This window comes from Pogoniulus pusillus, chromosome Z, assembly GCF_015220805.1.
Source record: "Pogoniulus pusillus isolate bPogPus1 chromosome Z, bPogPus1.pri, whole genome shotgun sequence".
NCBI lineage: Eukaryota > Metazoa > Chordata > Aves > Piciformes > Lybiidae > Pogoniulus > Pogoniulus pusillus.
The window spans coordinates 64,761,527-64,787,146 of record NC_087309.1 but is presented as its reverse complement, the minus strand read 5'-3'; the positions used below and the strand labels follow the sequence as shown (position 1 = coordinate 64,787,146).

Sequence of the window (25,620 nt, the reverse complement as noted above, 5' to 3'; positions counted from 1 at the left end):
CACCTTACAGGCCTTTTCCAACAGAAAGGATTCTGTGATTCTATGTTGTGATTTGAAAGCATGCCCAAATCATGTCAGCCCTTATATTTGGTAGCTGTAGCATTAAAAGCTACCATGTGCATATCAAAGCATACTTCATGTACAAAGTCTGCTATGATGATAAAAAATCTGTAGGTTGCTGCCACTGCTTCTACATCTCTTAATTCATTTAGATGTAACTACTTTCATTTTCAAATATTGGCCATTTTAAAGGTCCAAATATCAGTGCACAAACTGGAGCAGATTCCATACACAGAAGACTGTTTCTGGAATACAGTGATTATTCTTTACCTCCTCCACAGGATGCTGAACAAGGGAAAAAATCTGTTTCCCTCCACTGATGAGTGATAGGTTGATAGAAGATAAACTGAACAGAACTGTCAGCAGCACCAGCATAGTGGATCTGGAAAAGACATAATTCCAAAGAATGAATCAAACATAATACCTGGAAGAAGCACTCTGTCATATACATCTTGCAGCTCTGAGACATCTTGCAGCCACATTAACTAACAGAGGTACACTGCAACAGGAAAATGAAATTAATTTCCAAGCATACTCAGTGGTATTTCTGACCATTCTGAGGTTGTGTTTTCAAATAATCACTGCATGGTAAGTGCATAGTTAGTGATACTGAATGATTTTACAGGGACAGATGACATGGACTGATCTGTGTTCCATCAGAAAATAACCTACCACCACCTGCTGTCCCTGCCACATTGACACGGCTTTTGTATCTTCAAGATTTCTCAAACATCTTCTGATACCACCAATATTACAGAAGGTAATTGAGAGAAAAAAAGTGGGAGGTGGTGCTGTGAGAAATAGAAAAATACAAATTCTAATTCAATGTGTTCTTGTCTCTAAGGTTAGATCTCTTTTTCATAGAATCATAGGGGTTGGAATGGACTTCTGGGCATCATCAAGTCAAATTCCCCTTCCAAAGCAGGATTACCTAGGGTAGGCTGCACAGGAATACATCTAGATAGGTCTTGAAAGACTCCAGAGAAGGAGACATTGCAGACTCTCTGGGCAGCCTCTTCCATCATTCCAGCAACTCACAGCAAGTTTTTCCTCATATGGAGGAGGACCTTCCTGTATAGTCTGTATACATTGCCCCTTGTCCTACCACAGGACACCACTGAAAAGAGACTGTCCCCTTCTTTGTGACACCCACTCTTTGTCTATTTATAAACATTAGTAAGATTCCCAATCAGTATTCTCCAGACTAAACAGACCCAGGTCTCTCAGTCTTTCCTCATAAGACAGATGTTTTACTCCCTTAATCATCCTTTTAGCCCTGCATAGGAACGTCTTTACTATTTCCCTGCCCCTCTTGAACTGGGGAGCCCAGAACAGGACACAATACTGCAGGTGTGGTCTCACCAGGGCAGAGCAGAAGGGGAGGAGAACCTCAGTTGACCTGCTGGACACACTCTTCTCAGTGCAACCCAGTATACCATTGGCTGCCTTGGCCACAAGGGCATATTGCTTTCTCATGGATAACTTACTGTCCACCAGGACTCCAATGTGCTCCTTCATGAAGCTTCCTTCCAGCAAGTCAATACCTAATCTGTACTGGTACATGGTGGTGTTCCTCCCCAAGCACAGGACCCTACACTTATTCTTGTTGATCCTCATTGGGTTTCCCTTTGCCCAGCTTCCCTGTCTGTCTAGATCTCACTGACTGGCTGCACAGCCTTTCAGTGTATCAGCCAACCCTCCCAGTTCTTTATCACCAGAAAATTTAATGAGGGTACACTTTATCCACTCATCCAGGTCATTGATGAAGATTTTGAGTAAGACTGGACACAGTACTGATCCCTAGTGGTGGCGAACACCACTAGCAACAGTCTCCAATCGAACTCTGCATCACTGATCATGATCCTCTGAGATCTGTTATTTAGCCAGTTCTCAATTAATCTCACTGTCCATTCTTGTCACTCTCACTTCTTGAACTTGCCTATAAGGTCCTTATGGATGACAGAATCTAAAATCTTGCTAAAGTCAAGGCAGGCAACATTCACTGCTCTCCTGGTATATCTACCCACTCATTCTCACCACCACAGAAGGCTGTTAGATTACTTAAACAGGATTTCCCCTTGGTAAAACCATGCTGGCCGCTTCTTGTAACCTTATTCTCTTCCACATGATTAGAGATGATCTCCAGAATGAGCTGCTCCATCATCTTTCCAAGCATGGAGGTGAGGCTGACTGGTCTTGTGTTTTGAAGACTGGAGTGACAGTGGCTTTTCTCCAGTCCCCAGGCACCTCTCCTATTCTTCATGGTCTTTTGAGAATGTTGGAGAGAGGTAGAGCAAGAAAAATATGAGCCCAGTCTCAGCACTCACAGGTGCATCCCATCAGGGATGATGGATTTGTGTATGTTCAGTTTACCTAAATGATCTCTAACCCATTCCTCACTGACCAGCAGAGGGGGCTACAGCTATAGTACAAGTGCCTTGTTGTATTGGTTTGAGGCTAATTGAAACATTTTAAAGAGGGAAATTAGATCACTGGCTGTGAAAATGAAATAACAGTGATGTCTATCTCACCCATTGGTTTTGCTGAGAGATACAAAATGTCACAACAATAACAAAGTCTCTCACTTCTTCATCTGTGTGCCTGGCACATCGAGCCTTCACTCCTCTGCATGAAACTTATGTAACTCGATCTAATAATTTCCTTCTAAACCCCTATTAGCTCTGGTATCTCACTCTTATGAATTAGACATGTAGGCTTTCAAATGAGGGTATATTTTGGTTATTCCTGAGATAGTGAGAGGTGGGAAGAAGGAGGGACTTGGTTGGGAACCCACCTGTGCAGTCTTGTGGTTCAGGAGCGGTTCTAAATTTCTGTATTACTTCTAACTTGTATATAATTGTAAATATCTGCATTATTGTATATATATGCTAGTAAATATGTGCTGTGCTGTAAAAATATAGCTTCATCTTAACTTCCAACCATGTGAGATAGTCTGGTGATTCAAAGCAGGGGGAGGGAAAATCCTGATTCACCACACTTAGGTATATCCACTTAAGACAATGGATATGTCAATAAAGATCATGCTACTCTGACTTTTAAAAGATGCAAACACATAGCTGAGCTATTTGCATAGCTTATTCTCAGCTCAGCAGTGTCTGTTCTGCCCACAGCTAGACCGCTTGTAAACTCATACTGTCCAGACAGCCATCACACAAGACACTGCCTTTGATTTACCTAGCTCTTCTTATCTTGCTTTTATAGAGATGTAAATGGAAGCACCAAGGGATAAAGTTATTTTCCCTGTCCTAGAAAAAAAAGTGGAAACACCTGCAACACTGGCGACCAGCCTGGATGAGTAAACAGCTCCTGAAGGAATTGGGGAAAAAAAAGAGGGTGTATCACCTTTGGAAAGAGGGGAAGGCTTCTCCTGACGTGTTTAAGGAGGTAGCCAGATTATGCAGGAGAAAAACTAGAGAGGCTAAGGCCCAGCTAGAACTTAGGCTGCCACCTCTGTGAAGGATAATAAAAAACACTTTTATAAATTTATCAATGCTAAAAAGAAGGGCAAGAAGAGCCTCCACTGCTTACTGGACCAGGAGGGGAACACTATAACTGATGACGAAGAAAAGGCTGAGGTTCTGAATGCCTTCTTCGCCTCAGTTTTCAACAGTGAGGGAGGAGTTCAGGGCAAGTGGCCTCTTGAACTGGGGGATGGGGTCAGGGAGCGGAGTGTTGCCCTGGAAATTCCTGAAGAATTAGTTCAGGACCAGCTGAGTCATCTGGACACCCACAAGTCCATGGGACCAGATGGGATCCATCCTAGGGTGCTGCAAGAGCTGGCAGCTGAGCTGGCCAAGCTGCTCTCCTTCATTTTCCAGCAGTCCTGGTTCACCAGAGAGGTCCCAGGAGACTGGAAATGGCCAACGTGGTCCCCATCCACAAGAAGGGTCGGATGGAGGAACCGGGGAACTACAGACCTGTCAGCCTGACCTCAGTGCCAGGGAAACTGATGGAGCAGGTTATCTTGGGGGTGATAAGAGCGCACCTGAGGGATGGCCAAGGGCTCAGGTCCAGTCAGCATGGGTTTAGGCAGGGCAGATCCTGCCTCTCCCACCTGATCTCCTTCTATGATCAGGTGACCCGCTTGGTGGATGTGGGGAGGCCTGTGGATGTGGTCTATCTGGACTTCAGCAAGGCCTTTGACACTGTCCCCCACAGCAAACTGCTGGCTAAGCTGTCAGCCCATGGCTTGGATGGCAACACTCTGTGCTGGGTTAGGAACTGGCTGGAGGGCCGAGCCCAGAGAGTGGTGGTGAAAGGTGCCACATCCAGCTGGCTGATAGTCACTAGTGGTGTCCCTCAGGGATCAGTGCTGGGCCCCATCCTCTTTAACATCTTCATTGATGATCTGGATCAGGGCTTCGAGTCAGTCATCAGCAAGTTTGCAGATGACACTAAGTTGGGGGCAGATGTGACTGGGTTGGAGGGCAGAAGGGCTCTGCAGTGGGACCTTGACTGCCTGGACAGATGGGCAGAGTCCAAGGGGATGGCGTTCAATAGCTCCAAGTGCAGGGTGCTGCACTTTGGCTACAACAACCCCATGCAGAGATACAGGCTGAGGTCAGAGTGGCTGGAGAGCAGCCAGAGAGAGAGGGATCTGGGGGTGCTGATTGATACCCACCTGAACATGAGCCAGCAGTGTGCCCAGGTGGCCAAGAGAGCCAGTGGCATCCTGGCCTGCATCAGGAATGGTGTGGTCAGCAGGAGCAGGGAGGTCATTCTGCCCCTGTACTCTGCACTGGTTAGACCACACCTTGAGTACTGCGTTCAGTTCTGGGCCCCCCAGTTTAGGAGGGACATTGAGATGCTTGAGCGTGTCCAGAGAAGGGCGACGAGGCTGGGGAGAGGCCTTGAGCATAAGCCCTATGAGGAGAGGCTGAGGGAGCTGGGATTGTTTAGCCTGGAGAAGAGGAGGCTCAGGGGTGACCTTATTGCTGTCTACAACTACCTGAGGGGTGGTTGTGGCCAGGAGGAGGTTGCTCTCTTCTCTCAGGTGGCCAGCGCCAGAACGAGAGGACACAGCCTCAGGCTATGCCAGGGGAGATTTAGGCTGGAGGTGAGGAGAAAGTTCTTCACTGAGAGAGTCATTGGACACTGGAATGGGCTGCCTGGGGAGGTGGTGGAGTCGCCACCCCTGGGGCTGTTCACAGCAAGGTTGGACGTGGCACTTGGTGCCATGGTCTAGCCTTGAGCTCTGTGGTAAAGGGTTGGACTTGATGATCTGTGAGGTCTCTTCCAACCCTGATGATACTGTGAACACAGTCCAACCCTCCTGCTACCACTTCAGGGCCACTGGACTGCATAACCAACAGGTATATTCTAACTAACCAGGGTTCCCTAAATCTTTGGATAGCAAAAATAATGCTAAGTAAGCAATACTGCTCACGTCACACTGATATTTATGATTTGGACATCATCTGTAATGCAGGTTTTTCAGACATTTGAATTTATCAGCACCTGTTTCATTAAGGCATTTTCATTCTGACCTTCAAAGAGACAGGAATGCACTCTTTAAGTCTGCTTTCTTCTTGAGAACCAGTCCTGATAATTTCAGCTTGCTTTTTGTGCTGCTAACATACCAAGATGGGTATTAGAAAGTCTACAGGGTTCTTCTGCTTCCTAGGCTAACCAGAACAGCCCAGCTTAATCCAAACCAATCAGCTATTACTATTTAGTCTTGAACATGATACAGGTTTAACAGCTTTACATGTAAAATCCTAAAAGATCCTTGAACCTACAGAAAAAGAATTTATCCTATTGTAATTCCCAAATGTTAATTTTTATGTGTGTGTTTTCCCACAGAATAAGTTCATCACTTCTAGCAATGTGTTTTACATTACCTGGAAGAACATAAATGCTATAGTGGGAGGAAACAATTTTATTCTTATTGCTAGTGCAACACAGAGCAGAACTTCAAAGTGATGGCATGACTCATCAAGCAAAGTCATTCCTATTGGAACTTGGGGACCTCATTCCCCATACCCTCACAGTATTTTGTGCAACTACACTAGTATAAACCCCACAACTTATGAGCCATAGGTACAGACATTCTTCCTTTTTGCTTGTCACAAATCACACCGCATATCCTCATGTCCTTGATTTATATGTACCTCAGCAGCACATACAAAAAGTAATCTGCCTTGTTGTATTATGAGTTCATGTTTCTCTTAGAATAGAATAGAATCAACCAGGTTGGAAGAGACCTCCAAGATCATCCAGTCCAACCTAGCACCCAGCCCTAGCCAGTCAACTAGACCATGGCACCAAGTGCCTCATCCAGGGTACACACTGGTTATGCCCCCCTTGGCTCTTTCCTAAAGAGAGCCCAATGAGGCTTTCATCAGATATTTAAAGAGTTTTATGTAGAGTAGCTTGGGCTAGGCTTTGTGGTAAATGTCTGCTGGAAAACCAAGATCTAGAAAATATCTCTCATCTTTCTAGTCCATCTTGTCTTTATGTTGCTCTGACAGATCAATAAACAATGACCCTCACCTTGACAGTGAAATCTGCAGTGAGTGGCCCAGATATTCTTAATATCTCCCTGTCAGGAAACTTCTGGAAGTCGATACTAGAATTGTCCATGAGGAAGGAGCCAGTGGAGCTGAGGCTGTTTTCCCTCTTCACACCTTGGAGAGTCTTGGTTTCCAAATCTAAGAAATACAAACAAATTAAAGGAAATTAAAGCCTTCTAATTTGAAATAAGTGAATACATAAAAGAAAATTAATATAAAGCAGTGGTGATGCAGACCTGTCCCCTAAATTAGTGCTAATTCAATTTTTGTGTCCTTTTCCACAGTTTATTCACATTCCCACTTTCCTTTTTCTCACCTCTCTGCTTTTTGGCTTAGATTTTTAATTCTGTATTCATCTCCTGACTCATAGATCATGTTTTTACTCTCTGTTGTGGAAGGACAAAATAGGCCTCCCTCCTTCTCTCCTGATCTCCCTCCTTCTGTTGATGGGGGAAGCACCATGGGAAAGGAGGACAAAAGGCCCTGGTGCCTTTCAGTCTCCTCCATGCCCCTTCCAAACTTGTAAACATGAGAGAGTACCATGTTTATAGACTTGTTTGTGTTCTGCCCTAAAAAGGTAAAAGTAAATCCTGACTTACATAATATGGTTAAGCTTGGCAAATTGCCATTCTGATGTATTTATCAATACAGTCTCAAGCTGTATTGCTAAAAGGAGATGAGCAGGTAAAGACAACTTGATGCTGTCATTGCTTTTGCATTATTGTGTTCTCTGCTTCTGGCAGTGATTCTGCCTTTACTTTCTGCCATTTTACCTGCCATGCTCTGCTAAGCTATAAGCTAGTTCTCCTGCATAAAAACAATTCCTGATACTTGAGGCTTGTCTGCCTGGAAACTGCTTCAAGTTTACCAGGAATTGTCTTCATGCAATAGGCTTCCTTAGCCAGCGTGACATTGTGTCCTTCTGCACATCCTTGAGACATTCTGCCTGGCCCTTTGCAAGTCTTTTGTCGAGTCAGGAGCTCAGGAGCCAAGAGGAATCAGGACCAGGTCAGAGCTCATCTGCTTCTCTCCCAGCACTCCTGCTAAGAGCCTGGGAACATCAGAAGCCTTAGTGGCTAAGAAGACATCAACAGAAGTCCCTGCAAGTGTTTGGGTATTGTCTGGGAGGCGTAGTTAGCCCTGGAAATCTGGAGATTAATATTTTGTGAGTAAATACTCCAAAGCCTCTTTAGTAAAACTGTAAATTCTCTGTACCTAATTCCAAGTGCCTTCTGCCTAAGCAGAAAGGAGCTTCCCAAGTCCATCTAGTGGGCACAGTATAATTGACTGCAATTGAGTTGAACGCTTGTTGTATTTTGCTGGTTATTTATGAAGTGTTCTAGATTCTGTTTTCCTATGTAAAGTGTTTTCATGACTGTCGCACAGAATTATTACTAAAAATCACTGGGCAGGCAGAGAGAGTCATGAATATAAAAATTAATAAACTTATTAATTTTAAAAAAATCCTATCTTGCATCATCAGCACCTCCCTCTTGAATGCAGTCTCTTCCAGACACATTAATCTATTCCTAGCTAGGCATACTTGCTGTCATTTAATTTGCTCTCAGTAAATGTCACACTTTCATGTGGAGAATGACTGAGACTTGTTGTGGAGGGCCTGTAGGCCTGAAAATAGGCTTATTCATGCCTTGCCCTGCCTGGACATGTTTCTCTGCCCAAACCAGAGGTAAACACATAATGAGCACAAAGGGGCACAATAGACCTGTGTGGTGGAGGGTTGCACAAGCCTTAAATGACTATGTTTATGAATCTATTCATGCCTGGACATGTTGTCCCTCCGAAGGGTGTTGCCCTGCCTATACTTGGGGTAAACAAGTTAAGGGGGACAATGGGACACAATAGCCTTGGTGCCTTCCAGTCTGGGTTGCCTCCTCGAAGGTCAAAGTAAACACGTTACATAAGCTCATGTGCCTAGGGTGGAGAACCCACCTGAGGCCTCTCCATATTTGGGGGTACCGGACCCTTGGACTTCACCTTATTTGGTATGTTTTGGCCTGTTGCCAAGCCCTCATTGGACAGAATTGTGGCCCAAGGACTATCAATCGTGGGGTCAAAACTCATAAAAGGGGACAATACAGTGTCCCTGCTACCTACCTACCTACCTACCTTGCATCTTGCCTCTCACTCCTTGCCACCCTTTACCACCCATCTGCTGCTCCTAGCTGCTTCTAGCCACTTTTGGGGACCACCGCTGCTGCATGACTCCAGCCCACAGCACCAGCCCAGGGAACTGACTAAGGCGCTCCTGGCCAGCCGCCGCTCCAGCCACCGCTCCTAGCTTGACTGTGCCCATGGAAGCTCTGGACAGCGCGCCCCAATAACCCCTGAATTGTTCAAACCCACAATATTTGGGACCCTCAAAACTGACTCCGGCCAGTGAGTAACTCAGAAACTCGATCTAAGCCAGAATAAACTCTCAGTAGCTTACCAGTGGCACTTTCATGCCACAGACTCTCTTCCTAAATCCTTTCAAACCTTTGCTAAATTTCTAATTTGTTGTACATAGACATTCTGTAATATAATCTCGAAATCACATACCAAGAACTTGTGTGGGGTAGTTGTAAATAAGTTTGGGGAGGGGGAATTCCTTGTGTATATAATATTAAATTATGTAAACCCTTTTAAAATTCAGCCTCATATTTCATTCCCCCAAAACCCAAATGAATCCCCCACGACAACCTAGTGCCATAAAGTCTGGCCTGCCTAGGACCCCTGATTGGGTAAGGTGGTTGTGTAAGCCCCCACATGCCCAGCTCATGCCTGCCTAGTGCTAGGCCCATGTGATTTCCATATTTGGAAGGTCCAGGCTTGTGGCTTTTGCCTATTATGGTAAGTTTTGGCTGACTGCCAACCTGATTGGTCATTCTAGTGGCCAAGGGACCATTAATCTCAGCCCACATTTAATAAATAGGGGTACACAGGTAAGGAATGTGCTTACTCCCTCGCATTGCTTGCCTGCCTGTGTACTCACTTGCAGAGGTCACTTAAGCCCGCCTGTATATTTGTGGAGCTCAGACTCCTGTGCAGCCGTGCATCCCATTGCACGACCGCTGCCACTGCCACAAGTTGCCAGGAGCAGACCCACTTGTCAGCACGTGATTGACCTGAGTAGCCAGCATTAGACCATACTCAGACTGCACAGCATTGTATTTCCTCTGCACTTGAGATCCTGCCTATGTATCCCTGGAGAGAGCATCCATAAGAAACCAGCAGCAGAAGGTCAGAGACTGTCATTTCCCCTGAAATTGGAGGATTCCAGCCTCAAAGTCCACAGGCAGAGACTGTGAAGAATTGGACACTCATATAGGCTGTGACATAGCCCCAGAGGGTGATTATTGATTAAGCAGAAATTGTTAGTAAATGCTTTAATGCCTCTGTAATTTCTATTGCCTCCTGCTATACAGCCAGAAAGAGCTTTCAGCCTACCGGCTGGGCAAATAGTATACTGACCCCAAATGACATTTTAAGCTGCAGGGGAAATCCTCTCTTTGTTATATAGTTTGAATGTATGCTAGTTATTATAATAGTTAAAGTTTGATATATTCCCATAATGTCCTCCATGACCATGTAGATCCATATTAATATTAAAATACAGACGTTGGGTGTGGTGAGAGTTCAGAATTGAACTTAATAAATATATATTTTTATAGAATATTATCTCACACCAATTAATTTCTCCCCTCCGACACAATCGGTGTAGGTGGCAGAATACCCCTCCACAACAAGACTTCAGCCTGTGAGTTCTGGCTTTGTTAAGTTGCTGTTCCCTCTTTCCGGTCAAAGGTGATGCGGTAGACATATTGCTGTGGTAGACAATTAACTGAAAGCAAGATGTCCAGGAAGGAAAGATCAGTATGATGGCAGCCACTCCTCCTCTCCAGACATAGTCTGATCTATCCCAGTGGAGTAGCAAGGGAACATAAGTCACAGTATCACAGTATCATCAGGGTTGGAAGAGACCTCACAGATCATCAAGTCCAACCCTTTACCACAGAGCTCAAGGCTAGACCATGGCACCAAGTGTCACGTCCAACCTTGCCTTGAACAGCTCCAGGGACGGCGACTCCACCACCTCCCCGGGCAGCCCATTCCAGTGTCCAATGACTCTCTCAGGGAAGAACTTTCTCCTCACCTCGAGCCTAAATTTCCCCTGGCGCAGCCTGAGGCTGTGTCCTCTCGTTCTGGTGCTGGCCACCTGAGAGAAGAGAGCAATCTCCTCCTGGCCACAACCACCCTTCAGGTAATTGTAGACAGCAATAAGGTCACCCCTGAGCCTCCTCTTCTCCAGGCTAAACAATCCCAGCTCCCTCAGCCTCTCCTCGTAGGGCTGTGCTCAAGGCCTCTCCCCAGCCTCGTCGCCTTTCTCTGGACATGCTCAAGCATCTCGATCTCTCCATTTGGCTCTCTAACAGTAGGTATTTAATTCAGATACTGTTCGGTATCAGTGTCATCTGACTGTTAAATCACAACAAACACATTTAGTAAATGGAAACAGACTGTCAGAAAGTAGATCTGTTGTGTCATCTAATTAGCCTCCTCACCAACTCCAGATTTTGTTTTACAGCACATTCACCAGTAAACTGTTTCTTGATGCTATTTCAAAGTGACAACTCATTCATCCTTATCTTCCCTAATGATGCACTCAGACATTACAGGTAAAAATGGGCTTAAGACTTGTGTATACATATACATATATATATATGTATATATATATATATACACACACTCACACACATATAGATAGATATATATATATATATATAATGAGCCTCCAGCTGAATTCTCCCATACCCGAAGCTTACAGGTCAAAATATTTCCTTCCCTCCAGCTGATTGTGTCTCAACAGATATAAAATCTTTTGGAGGGCCAAAGGATTCTGCAATGTTGGCCAAGAAAAAGGGTGTGTACTACTGATGTAACAGTCCAAGGAGAGCTTCTGAGAGCTGGACTTACCCCTCTGTCAGAATCCGTGATCTGAGAGAGGGAAAACAGACAACACAGTGTAAACAGAGCAGTGAAGTTTATCAAGGTCTTCTTAAACAAAGAATCACTAGTTTGCTGTACTCACATAAATGATCTGGTCCTTTCAGCACAAGGCGAACTTGCCTGCTTCCATAGGGAATTGCAACAACTGTATCATCCACTGTAGGAAAGCAAAGAGCCAAAGAGTAAGTAAGTTTTCAAACAAGCAGTGAAATAGGTGTTTAAAAGACAGTTAGAATAAAAATTTAGATCAGTTAAGCAATTCTATGGATGATGACATTAAAAATCTGAAAAAAAAAACTTGTTAAATGTGGTAAGAAAATTTTACTTAGAGGAATTCAGACCTGTTTGTTTTCTTTATTCTTAACTCCTCCACAACCATTTCTGAATTTCAGGACTAAACAACAGTTTACTGTTTCACCATGTCTCCACTTAAACTTCTTACAAGTTTTTGAATTGGTGTTTGTGGTGAAGTACAGAAGTATAAGCCCAATCTGATGTTAATCAGAAAAAGCCTATTCCTTCACTACACTTTTTCCCTGTCGAACCCTAGAACTTCTCCTGTCTACATTATACAATAATCTCTCACTGCCCTGAGACATGTCTTCCCTTCCACATCTTTTATTTTGATGACTAGAGCTACAATAATTCTGCTTCCCTTTCCACACCACTAGCAGAAAGCCCTTGTAAAAACAGAAGCCCATTACACTGCCAGGTAAACAGATCTTTGAGCAAGATCTTGTACCTATGAAGCCTTTAGGAGCTTTGTCAACTGGATTTAGATGGAGGTGTGAAATACCGTATAGATCACATGCTGTTGTGAAAGTTGGTTAGGTCAGCATTTCTAGTGGCAGTAACCACAGTAATATTCTGAAGGAGGAAAGGAAGGAAGGTTTGAAAAGGTGCTGGGAGGTACAACATCCACAGTGCTCCCCTCATCCACTAGATGGGTCACCTCGTTGTAGAAGGAGATCAAGTTAGTCAGACAGGACCTGTCTTTCATAAACTCATGCTAACTGGGCCTGATTGTTTGGTTTCCTCATGTGTGCCATGTGACCTGCCCCATAACCTTCTCTGGCCTATAATTCCTAGGATCATCCTTCCAGACCTTCTTGTAGATGGACATCACATTTGCTAGGCTCCAGTTAACTTGGACCTCCCCATTAGACAGGGCTGTTGCTAAATCATAGAATGATAGAATCATAGAATCAGTCAGGGTTGGAAGGGACCATTATGATCATCAGTTCCAACCTACCTGCCATGGGTAGGGACACCTCACACTACATCAGGCTGTCTAGAGCCTCATCCAGCCTGGCCTTTATCAATTCCAGGGATGGGGTTTCCACTACCTCCCTGGGCAACCCATTCCAGGGTCTCACCATCTGCATAGTGAAGAACTTCTTCCTAATATCCAGTTTGAATCTACCCATTTCTAGCTTTGTACTGGTATCCCAGTATTTGAAGAAAGCCTACAGGAAGGCTGGGAAGGGACTATTTACAATATCCTGTAATGGCAGGATGAGGAGTAACATGTTTAAACTAGAAGAGAAGTGATTCAAACTAAATGATAGGAAAGGGTTCTTTACAGTGAGGGTGGTGAGACACTGAAACAGGTTGCCATGGGGGGTTGTGGATGCTCCCTCCCTGGAGGTGTTTGTCGTGGTAGGCCTGATGGGCTCAAAATCGGTTTAATACATATCCTGGTCTATCCAGGCATGGTTTTCGTCTCCATGAGAGAAGAAAGTGTGGGAAAAGAAGACAAAAGATCTTGGAGCCACTAAGTCTAAGGATTCTGGTCTGCCCAGAGTCCTGTGGTAAACAAGGTACACACACTTAGCTTGTGCCTGCCTTGTGCAAGGCCTGTGCTTTTCTCAAACTTGGGTAAAGTAAGCCTGTGACTTTGTCTAATATGGTCATGTTTGGGTAACTGCCATTCTGATTGGCCATTCCATGTCCAAAAGGCAATTAATCTTGGCCCACATTGATGAAAGGAGATACGCAGGTGAACAACGTGCTCTGCTGTTGCTCTGCCATTGCTCTGATGTGCTCTGGTGTGCTCTGCTATTGTATGCATGTCTGCCATTGCCTGCTGCTATTGCTTACTGCCTTATTGTTTGTCTGGAAACTCCACTGCCGTGAATTTACCAGAAACAGACTCTGAATGCCTCCATGCAATTGGCCTGGGTGGCCTGTGTGATATTGCGCTTAGACTGCTCATCACAAGACACTTGAAAGTCTGCTAAGTCTAGAAGTCCTGGACATAAACAGATTATCCAGAGGAGCCAGGAGACAAGGTCAGAGATTGTCTGCCTCCTTTCCCCAGAAGTCTGGGAAGAATCAAGTCTCAACGGGCGATAAGACGGAGTTCCCTGAAAGCATTTGGGCACTGTCTGAGTCTGTGGCTAGCCCCTGCAAGTTGGTAATAATTTGTGAGTAAATACTTAAAAGCCTCTTTGTAATTCTCCATTGTCTTCTGCCATAAGCAGAAAGAGCATCTTGAGTCCATCTAGTGGGCAAGTGGTATATTGACTGCAAGCAGCATTAGAATGTGGGAATCTTCTCCTCCAGTTCAATTAATGTATACAGATTTTTCTGGTTACTAATAGATCTAGATATTATCCATAGAATATTTTCATGACGGTGTAAGAACCTAAATATTATTAAAATCAGTGGTCAGGGGTGGGTGGCAAGACTTCTGAATATCAAAATTAATGAACAATACTAATTTAGGAAAAAATATTTCTCATTAAATAATTTCCCCCTCATAACAGTGTTCAAGGCCAGGTTGGATGAGGCTGTGAGCAACCTGTTCTAGTGGGAGGTGTCTCTGCCTATGACAGGGGGTTATAACTTCCAATCCAAACCATTCTCTGATTCTATGATTCTGTGATTTTATGATTCCATTCCCCCTAGTCCTATCACTATCTGACATCCTAAAAAGTCCCTCCCCAGCTTTTTTGTAGGCCTCCTTAAGATACTGAAAGGCCACAATAAGGTCACCTCAGAGTCATAGAATAGAGATAGTAGAGAACAGATCATAGAATCACAGAATCAACCAGGTTGGAAGAGACCTCCAAGATCTTCCAGTTCAACCTAGCACCCAGCCCTAGCCAATCAACTAGACCATGGCACCAAGTGCCTCATCCAGGCTTTTCTTGAACGCCTCCAGGGACAGTGACTCCACCACCTCCCTGGGCAGCCCATTCCAATGCCAATCACTCTCTCTGGCAAGAACTTCCTCCTAACATCCAGACTACACTTTCCCCAGCACAACTTGAGACTGTGTCTCCTTGTTCTGTTGCTGGTTGCCTGGGAGAAGAGGCCAATCCCCACCTGGCTACAATGTCCCTTCAGGTAGTTGTAGACAGCAATGAGGTCACCCCTGAGCCTCCTCCAGGCTAAACAAGCCCAGCTCCATCAGTCACTCCTCATAGGGTTTATGTTCCAGGCCCCTCACCAGCTTTGTTGCCCTTCTCTGGACATGTTCCAGCACCTCAACATCTTTCTTGAATTGAGGAGCCCAGAACTGGACACAGTACTCAAGGTGTGGCCTGACCAATGCTGAGTACAGGGGAAGAATAACCTCCCTTGTCCTACTGGCCACACTGTTCCTGATGCAGGCCAGGATGCCGTTGGCTCTCTTGGCCACCTGGGCACACTGCTGGCTCACTGAACAGCCCCAACTCCCTTGTCTCCTCTCATAGGAGAGGAGCTCCAGCCCTCTGATCATGCTCATGGCCCTTCTCTGGCCATCTCTATAACAATAATGGAGAGTGGCTTGTTGATCACTTCTGCCAGCTCCTTAAGTACCCCTAAGTGAATCATATCCAGTTCCATAGACTTGTGCACATCTAAGTGGCACAATAGGTTGTTGATCATTTCTTCCTGGATTGTGGGGACTACTTTCTGTTTCCTGTCATTGTCTTCCAGTTCAGGAAGCTGGACTCTCAAGGAGCAATGAGTCTGGCTGACAAAACTGAAGCAAAGTAGCCATTCAGCAGCTCAGCCTTTTCCTTGTCCTTGGTCACAGAGTCACAAAATTAACCAAGTTGGAAAAGACCCCTAGGATCACTGAGTCCAACCTATTATCTAACCCATTTAATTAACTAAACCCATGGCATTCAGTGTCTCATCCAACCTCCAGGAAAGGTGAGTCCACCACCTCCCTGGGCAGCCCATTCCAATGGCAAATCACTCTTTCCACAAAGAATTGCTTCCTAATGTCCAGCCTAAACCTGCCCTGGTGCAGAGACTGTGCCCTCTGCCTGGCCACAATTTCCTTTCAGGTAGATGTGGACTGCAATAAGGTCTCCTCTGAGCCTCCTCTTCTCCAGGCTGAACACCCCCAGCTCCCTCAGCCACTCCTCACAGGGCTTGTGTTCCAGCCCCCTCACCAGCCTTGTTGCCTGTCTTTGGACATGTTCAAGCACCTCAACACCTTTCTTAAATTGAGAGGCCCAGAACTGGACATGGGACTCAAGGTGTGTCCTAACCAGTGATGAGTACAGGAGCAGAAGGACTTCCCTGGTTCTGCTGGCCACACTATTCCTGATACAGGACAGGATGCCATTGGCCTTCCTGGCCACCTGAGCACACTGCTGGCTCATGTTCAGTCAACTGTCAACCAGTACCTCCAGATCCCTCTCTGCCTGGCTGCTCTCCAGCCTGTAGCACTGCATGGGGTTATTGTGCCCGAAGTGCAGAACCTGGCACTTGGTCTTGTTGAAACTCATGGCACTGGACTGCACCCATCTGTCCAGTGTGTCCAGGTCCCTCTGCAGAACCCTCCTGCCCTCTAACAGATCGACACCTGCTCCCAACTTGGTGTCATCTGCAAACTTACTGATGATGGACTCAATCCCCTCATTCAGATCATCAGTGAAGATATTAAACAGGACTGGGCCCAGCACTGATCCTTTGGGCACACCACTAGTGACTGGCTGCCAATTGGATGTAGCATCATTCATCACCACTCTCTGGGCCTGGCCATCCATCCAGTTCTTAACCCAGCACAGAGTTCCCCTGTCCAAGCTGAGGGCTGTCAGTTTGGCCAGGAACTTGCTAATGGCAGACAGTGTCAAAGGCCTTGCTGAAGTCCAGGTAGACTACATCTACAGCCTTCCCCACATCCACCAGGCAGGTCACTTGATCATAAAAAGAGATCAAGTTGGTCAAGCAGGACCTGCCCCTTCTAAACCCTTGATGGGTGGGTCTGATCTCCTGGCCATCCTGTAGGTGCCTGGTGATTGCACTCAGGATGATCTACTCCATTATCTTGCATGGCACTGAGGTCAGGCTTACAAATCTGTAATTTCCTGGGTTGTGACCCACATTGGCCAGCTTGCAGTCTTCAGGAACCTCTCCAGTGAGCCAGGACTGTTGATAAATAATGGAGAGCTGCTTGGCCAGCACATCTGCCAGCTCATCTTCACCCTGGGATGGCTCTCATCTGGTCTCATAGACTTGTGAGGATTCAAGAGGCTCAACAATTCCCTGGTGCTTCCTCCTGGATTACAAGGGGACTGTTGTGCTCTCTGACCCTACCTACCAGCTCAGAAGGCCAGCTGTCCTGAGGACAACATGCCTTGTTATTGAAAATTAGGCAAAGAAGATAATAAGCACCTCTGCCTTTTCCTTATCTCTAGTCACTACATTCCCCTCCTTGCCCAATAAAGAGTGAAGGTTATCCTCACCCATCTTTTTGTCATTGATATACTTATAGAAACACTTCTTGTTATTATTCACAGGAGTGGCCAGTCTAAGTTCTAACTGGGCTTTTGCCTCTCTAATTTTCTTCCTATATGACCAAACAACATCCTTAGATTTTTTTCTTGAGTTGCCACCCTCTCTTTCCAAAGGTGACATGCTCTCTTTTCTTCCCTTAATTCCTTCACAAGTTCCTCACCCATCCAGGCTGGTCGTCTTTCTCGACAGCTCTGCTTTCAGCACATCAGCACAGCCTGTTCCTGTGTCTTCAAAGTTTACTTCTTGAAGTAGGTTGAACACTCCTGGACCTTTTTGCTTTTAAGGGCTTTTCCCCAAGGTACACTTTGAGTTAGTTCTTTGAATAAACTGAAGTCTGCCCTCTGGAAGACCAGTGTGGACGTTTTGTTGATGTCCCTCCTAGCTTCACTCCCTATTGATAACTTTATTGTTTCATGGTCACTGCAACCCAGACAGCCTCTGACTACCACCAGCTCTTCTCTATTTCTAAACAGCAGATCGAGCAGAGCCTCACCCCTGGTAGGCTGGCACACCAACTGTGTCAGGAAGCTATCCTCTATATGCTTTAAAAACCTTCTAGACTGCCACCTCTCTGCTGTGTTGAGTTCCCAGCAGATATCTTGCAGGTTAAAGCCACCTACAAGAACAAGGGCTGGCAGCCTTGAAACATCCTGCAGCTGTTTATAGACTAACATATCCATCTCTTGTTCCTGTTTGGGTGGCCTGTAACAGACTCCAACAGTATGTCAGTCTTATTGGTCTGCCCTCTGATTTTTACCTATAGGCACTCAACCTGCTCATCATTAGTTACAACCTCCAAGGCGTCAAGGCCTTTCTTAACATGCAGGGCCACCCCTCCAACCATTTTCCCTCTTCTGTCTTTCCTGAAAAGCCTGTATCCATTCATTGTAGTGTTCCAGTCATGGATCCCACCACTTTTCTGAGATGGCAACCACATCGTAGCCTTCCTGTTGCACCAAGGCTTCCAGCTCATCCCACATCTTGCCCACACTGCATGCATTAGGGTACATGCACTTCAGCTGGGCTGCTGATTTTACCCCTGACACTGGGTTACCACCCTCAGCTTCCTTTGTGGACAGCCTGTTTCCATCCCCTACCCCCCCTCAAACCTAGTTTAAAGCCCTCTGAAAGAGGGCTGCCAACTCATGGGCTAGAACTCTTCCACTCTTTTTTATAGCTGGACTCCAAGTTTAGCAGACCAAGGGCAGTAAAGGTTGCCCCATGGTCAAAGAACCCAAACTTTCACTTCAGGCACCAGCCCTTGAGCCATTTATTGATAATGCTGGTGTTCCTGTACCTTTCAGAGTCCATCCCCACTACAGTGGGGATGGAGCAGAACAGCATCTGTGCTCACAGTTCAATGATCCCTTGACCCAGAGCTTTGAATTCCCTTTTAATTATCCTGGTACCTATTATGTCAACTTCATCACTGCCAGCCTGGACAACCAGGAGTCAGTAGTAATCAGAAGAATTAATTATCTTGGGCAGCCTCTTTGTGATATCCCACACCTAGGCCCCAGTGAGACAACAGACCTTCCTGTGGGATGGGTTTGGACAACATACAGGGTCCTCTGTTCCCTTCAGAAGGGAATCATCGAGTGCAATTACTCTTCTTTTCTTTTTGATACTAGAGGTTGTAATGCAGGGAGCTCTTTGCCTAGATTTTGGTAACACCTCTAAGCTGGAAGAGCCATCATCCTTGTCCCCTTGTACCTGTCTTTGCCTCCATCTTCATCCTCACAGCTATTAACTCCCAAAGCCCTATACCTATTGTACAATGTCAACTGGGTAGGTGAAGGGGGCTGAGGAGCTTCTTGCTTAGGTCTCTGAGAAGGGACCTCTTTCCATTCCTCCTTGTCCCTTATGTCTTCTCCTTTTGTCTGACAACAGGAGAAGAGTGGATCCTCCTCTGCTTGTAGAGCCTCTTCCTGCTGCCTTGTTCCCAGAGTGTGATTCCACCAAGCTATCTCATTTTCAAACTCCCTGATTATTCTCTATCTCTCTACCTCCTCTCTTTGACTCCTAGTTCAAGTGCCAGACTCAGACAATCACTGCAGCCAGAAACCTCGTCTCCAGGTTCCCTCCTGCATCCAGTAGAGGGTGGAGATTCTCCTTTGCTCTTTTACTGTTAACTTATTTATAGAAACATTTTTTTATCATCTTTAATTATGTTGGCCAGACTGAGCTCTCATTAAGCTGTGACCTTTCTAATTTTCTCCCTACATACCCTTGCAACAACAGTATACTCTTCCTGAGTTGCCTGCCTCTTCTTCCATAGCCAATAGACTTTCCTTTACTTTCTGAGTTCTATCCAAAGCTCTCTGTTTAGCCAGGCCAGTGTTCATTTCACCGTACATGGGGACAGCTTGCTCCTGTGCCTTGAGGATTTTTTCTTCTTGAAGAATGTCCAGCCTTCCTGGACTCCTTTGTCTTTAAGGACTACCTCACAAGGGACACCATCAACTAATCTCCTAAACATGCCAAAGTCTGCCCTCTGAAAGTCCAAGAATGTAGTTTTGTTGATTCCCATCCTAACTTCACTAAGAACTAAAAACTCCACCATCTTATGGCTATTAGAGGACAAAGTGACCCATTAGTCCTTCTCTGTTTATAAACAGTAAGTCTAGTAGAGAGCCATCCCTTGTTGGCTCAGTCAGCAGCTGTGCTAGGAACTTATCTTCCATGCACTCCTCTGGGACTGCTTCCTGTCTGCTGTATTGTATTTCCAGCAGGCAACAGGTAAGTTGGAGCCCCCAACAAGATCAGTCCTGAGACTTTACCCAGTCGTTTGTAAAACACTTTGTCAACGTCTTCATCCTGTTTGGGTAGTCTACAACAGACTCCCATCATGACGTCTTCCTTATCATAGAATCATAGAATCAACCAGGTTGGAAGAGACCTCCAAGATCATCCAGTTCAACCTAGCACCCAGCCCTAGCCAAGCAACTAGACCATGGCACTAAGTGCCTCATCCAGTCTTTTCTTGAACACCTCCAGGGACGTTAACTCCACCACCTCCCTGGGCAGCCCATTCCAATGCCAATCACTCTCTCTGGCAAGAACTTCCTCCTAACATCCAGCCTATACCTACTCCAGCACAACTTGAGACTGTGTCCCCTTGTTCTGTTGCCGGTTGCCTGGGAGAAGAGGCCATCCCCCACCTGGCTGCAATGTCCCTCCCTGATTCTTACCCATAAGCATTCAAGCCTCTCATCACAATTACCATCAATATGCTCAATACAGCTGAGATCTTCCCTAACATACAGGGCCACCCCAACACCTCTCCTGGGTCTATCCCTTCTGAAGAGCCTGTAGCCATCCAAGGCAGGGTTCCAGTTAGGTGATTCATCCTATCATGTTTCCACCAGGGCAATAATATAAAATTTTCCTGATGGAAATTGGAATGTGTAATAGAGAAAAAACAACATACTACATTTTGTATTAATGGTCTTCTTACAAGTCTTATTTAAAGACAGTCTCATGTCATATTTGTATTTGGCTATTTCTCAGTTATGATCTCTGTGATGGAGAGTTAACAACTCGCTGATGTCATACAAAGTTCAGACAGTTTTAGGGTTATGCAAGTTTATGTATTGTATATTTAAAGCATATCTCTTCTGCCCCAGGGCATTGCTAGGACTACATTTCTCCTGATCTTGTTACCCTCCATTTGAAATCATAGCACACTTTATGTGAAATATGAAGCTCAGTGGGATTTATGCTTATCATTGTGCTTCCTGCTTTCACAAAGCAGAAGCAATACAGACTGAAGGATACTTTCCTGAGTTTAACACAAATAAGAAGAAGAAATTTCCTGTGAAGAGACATGTGAAAATAAGTATGGCAATACTTAGTCACAGCTCTCTCCAACAATAAGCAGAGAGGCAGGCTGTGGAGGAGCTGTGTGGAGCACTCCGAAGAAAGGGCACAAAGTGCATTAGTAGGTTGTTGATTTGCTCTGGAGAAGATGCATAGAGAGGCAAGGGAGAGTCTCAGATTAACAGAAGAGGCAGTGGCACAGGACTGTCGAGAAAGCACAAGGATTTAGGCAAAGGTTACATATCAGATACATGTATCAGATTCCCATGAGAGATCACTTTCTTCTGGGTTTGGATTTCAAATCTGGATTTTGTCCAAATGTGCTGTCAGATCCCATGATGAAAAATTGAGTTGTTTCTATTTCTCTATTATTATTGATATTAAAAAAAAAAAAAAAAAAAAAAAAAGGAACTGTGACCATTTTTGACAGCCATGGCAAAAGCAATCATATAAATACCTACTCCAGCTCAACACAGCAATTGCTACAGCTCTCTTTTAAAAGTCATCTATTTCACTAGCAGATGCAACTCTGGTTTTTGAGAAATAATAACTTTGCACAATGTGATCAGCAAGATTCACCCAACACTTAGGGGATCAGCTCCCTTGGTCCTTGTCAAATTCAAAGAATCCCTCTCATCTCCACAGGAAAACACACAAATTCTTTTCAAAAGGAGAGATTACAGAAAAGAGGAAGATTGACTTTCTGTAGACTCAGAAAGATTGACTAAGAGAAAAAGCTATCTATGGAACGAACAAAGCCTTTGGCAGGATTTTTGTTTGGGTTTGTTTTTTTCTTCTCGTGGTGATGATTTGGTCTTTGTGGGGTTTGTGGTGATTTTTTTTCTTCCCCAATAGAAACAGAAGCAAAAGACACAGGTGCTTGCTTTCCCCCCACCCCCCCTTTTTTTTTTCCTTCCCTCCTTAATAAAAAAAAAAAAAAACACAGGAGAGAGTTCAGCCTCACATTGCCTCCTGCTCTGCTACATATCTGTTTCTAAGGCCATTGGGAGATTAACCTTCTGCAGACTTAGAAAGACTGAACCCAAGCTGAATAGACACAGGTGTTTCCTTTCTCATAAAAATGTAGGAGAGAATTAAACATCACACTGTCTCCTGCCCTGCTACAGTTCTATTTCTGAGGCCACTGGGAGATATACGCTACCCATATGAACACTAAGAAGCTGTTCTCACAGCAAATCCTAAGTGTTTAAAGCTCTATGAACTTCTTTCTAGCATGATCCTCCACCTATGCCTTTGTGAGATATAAACATCACAGAGGAAGGAACTGTATGTGAGTCAGCAAGTTTGCAGATGACACTAAGCTGGGGGCAGATGTGACTGAGTTGAAGGGCAGAAGGGCTCTGCAGTGGGACCTTGACCGCCTGCACAGATGGGCAGGGTTCAATAGCTCCAAGTTCTGGGTGCTGCACTTTGGCCACAACAACCCCATGCAGAGATACAGGCTAGGGTCGGAGTGGCTGGAGAGCAGCCAAACAGAGAGGGATCTGGGGGTGCTGATTGATACCTGCCTGAACATGAGCCAGCAGTGTGCCCAGGTGGCCAAGAGAGCCAGTGGCATCCTGGCCTGCATCAGGAATGGAGTGGTCAGCAGGAGCACAGAGGTCATTCTGCCCCTATACTCTGCACTGGTTAGACCTCACCTTGAGTACTGTGTTCAGTTCTGGGCCCCTCAGTTTAGGAAGGACACTGAGATGCTTGAGCGTGTCCAGAGAAGGGCGACGAGGCTGGGGAGAGGTCTCGAGCACAAGCCCTATGAGGAGAGGCTGAGGGAGCTGGGATTGTTTAGCCTGGAGAAGAGGAGGCTCAGGGGTGACCTCATTGCTGTCTACAACTACCTGAAGGGTGGTTGTGGCCAGGAGGAGGTTGCTCTCTTCTCTCAGGTGGCCAGCACCAGAACAAGAGGACACAGCCTCAGGCTGTGCCAGGGGAAATTTAGGCTGGAGGTGAGGAGAAAGTTCTTCACTGAGAGAGTCATTGGGCACTGGAATGGGCTGCCCAGGGAGGTGGTGGAGTCGCCATCCCTGGGGCAGTTGAAGGCAAGGTTGGACGTGGCACTTGGTGCCATTGTCTAGCCTTGAGCTGTGTGGTAAAGGGTTGGACTTGATGATCTGTGAGGTCTCTTCCAACCTTGGTAATACTGTGATGCTGTGATACCAAGAGAAAAATTAATTGAATGCGATGAGATCAAGACTGTGTCTGAGGTGATTTTAAGAGAGAGACAACTTCAGAAATAATTGAGACAGTATTAGAATAAAGGTCACTGTCCACTTGGCTAACATAGTCCTCAAAACTGAATGCTATGCTCTACTGGGCAAGAAAAACCCCAAACGAAGAAAAACCTCCACAACTTTTAACATCTGGTTTGTACAATGGACAAAGTAGACATAATTATGGACAAACATGAATTACTTTATGGAGTTAACCTGGAATTCAATCAAACATAATCCAATCATTCCAGCAAATAAATCAGTTCTGATATGTTTATGTAGGTATGCCTGCAGTGACAAATAAGCAAGATGCTGACATGGAGAAAGTGTCAGTGTGACAATTATTTTAACAGTGCTGAGGAGAATAGCACACTTGTGAAAACTTTTCAACATTTAAAGTCTCAAATCTTCACACAGTTACATAACCTGTTTGGAAGCAAACCTCAAGAAGAATTCATGTTAATTTGTATGTGTAAAAGAGATGAGTAAGTGTGCCTTTACATTTATAAAAAGCCAATTTAAAGGAGTTCTAAATTTGATATATTAAAATCATTACTGTATTGCACAACAATGTGTGACTAAATCAGTGGGGAGAATAATGTCATGTGGATTCTACAGCATACGTATAAAATCTCCTTGCCTACCATGCGAATCATGCCTTGAACATGAAAATCACCTTGTGAACATGATAATTACCTCAAGAACATAAGAAGGTAAGATTGCCATGAATGACCAGCCCGATGTGTCAGCTTTGACCAGTTGTCCAAGGAGTGGGGTGGATGGCCAAGAGAGGCAGAGGTTATTTGGCACCAATCCCTGTGAGACCACTGGGAGGCACCCTGAAGTTACATATGCATTGCATTGTCATGTGGGTGTGGGTCAGGGGAATGACCAGGAACATTATAAAAATCCTGAGTTATGACAGATGAGGGGGGAACATCACCTGGGAACATCAAAAGCTGAGGGAATGCCACCCAAGATGACATAAGCTGGAGGAACATCAGCCACAGTGACAGCAGAACATCATCTTCAGCAGCCCAGGAATGCCTCCCCCCTCCCTCTGTCAAAGAAGGACCACAGGGTGGTAATTACCTCTCCATCTCTCCCACTCTCTCTTTTTCTTCATTCTTGCTGTCTTTCTCTCCCTGTTGTTTGCTTGTTTTTCCCTTTTATCTCCGTTTTATTTGTAAGTATTAGTCTCATTTTGATATATGACCTTTATGTATTAATGTCACTCATGGGAATGTTCAAAATAACTTTTCCTTCTTCCTGACTTCTGGATTGAGACATCAAATTCAGTTCTGCATAATAATTACTTACATGCAAATATAACTGAACCTAACATTTTTTCCACATTTGTTTCAGACTGAGACTATGCTTTTCACCATCTGCTCTTCCACCTATGTAGCATTCTTTGTATCTAACAGTGAACCACTGAAAGGGTAGGGACTCTTACTTTATCCTTCCTTCCTTCCAAATTCCTTCCTTCCTTCTAAATAATTCCTTCCAAATTCCTCCCTTCCTTCCAACTTCCTTCCTTCTGAATTCCTTCCTTCCAAATTCTTTCCTTCCATAGATATGAGAGTGAGCTTTGTTTCAGGTTGGCAGCACAATTCTCTAGGGTTTCCCTTTGCTGTAGAGCAGCATAAACCACTCTGTTTAGCCTAGCATGGCCTGAGTACCATGTCTATACCACTAATGCAACCTACACCATGTGGGTAGAGCCAGCTCTTCTAATTATTCCACTCCTCACAAGAATGTAGATGAGAAGTGGAGTATACCAGCAATACCTTTCCACAATCCTCTGTCCACATTATGGCCACAGCTGTAGTATGTGCAATCCTTATTTAACCCAAGAGGTAAGAAACTGTAGGGACTACCAGAGTGACTATGATAATTCAACTGCCTGAGAAAGAGGAGGGTGAAGTCTAGCTTGCAAGAAATATGCATTTCACTAAGAGAGGAAGTTGGCAGTTTACCAGAAAGAACATCTTACATTTATTTGCTGAGAGATGGGACTTATATTGGCCTCGAACCAGCCGGCAGGTGGACCCATCACCATTGCAGACCCCACAGTTATCTTCCTTGACAGTGCTTCCCAGCTGGCGGTCACAGCCAACAATCTGCCAAGAAAGAAAGATGTGCATTTCAACATTAACACTTACTGATTGATCCATCTCTATGACTAATTGCCACCGTATTTCACGCTCAGCTTCTCTAGAGGGACACAA

The 25,620-nt window shown here is 45.0% G+C and overlaps 1 protein-coding gene across 1 annotated transcript in view; it reads right to left on the bottom strand.

Annotated features, from left to right (window-relative positions):
- ADAMTSL1 (ADAMTS like 1) overlaps nucleotides 1-25,620 on the bottom strand; it is a 207,889-nt gene that overhangs the window by 104,677 nt on the left and 77,592 nt on the right. The window contains exons 5-8 of the mRNA XM_064140676.1: nucleotides 25,386-25,512; nucleotides 11,683-11,757; nucleotides 6,574-6,731; nucleotides 331-442 (exon numbers count right to left, since the gene is read on the bottom strand). Of these exons, the coding sequence (XP_063996746.1) occupies nucleotides 331-442; nucleotides 6,574-6,731; nucleotides 11,683-11,757; nucleotides 25,386-25,512 (472 nt within the window). The remainder of the gene's footprint in view (nucleotides 1-330; nucleotides 443-6,573; nucleotides 6,732-11,682; nucleotides 11,758-25,385; nucleotides 25,513-25,620) is intronic.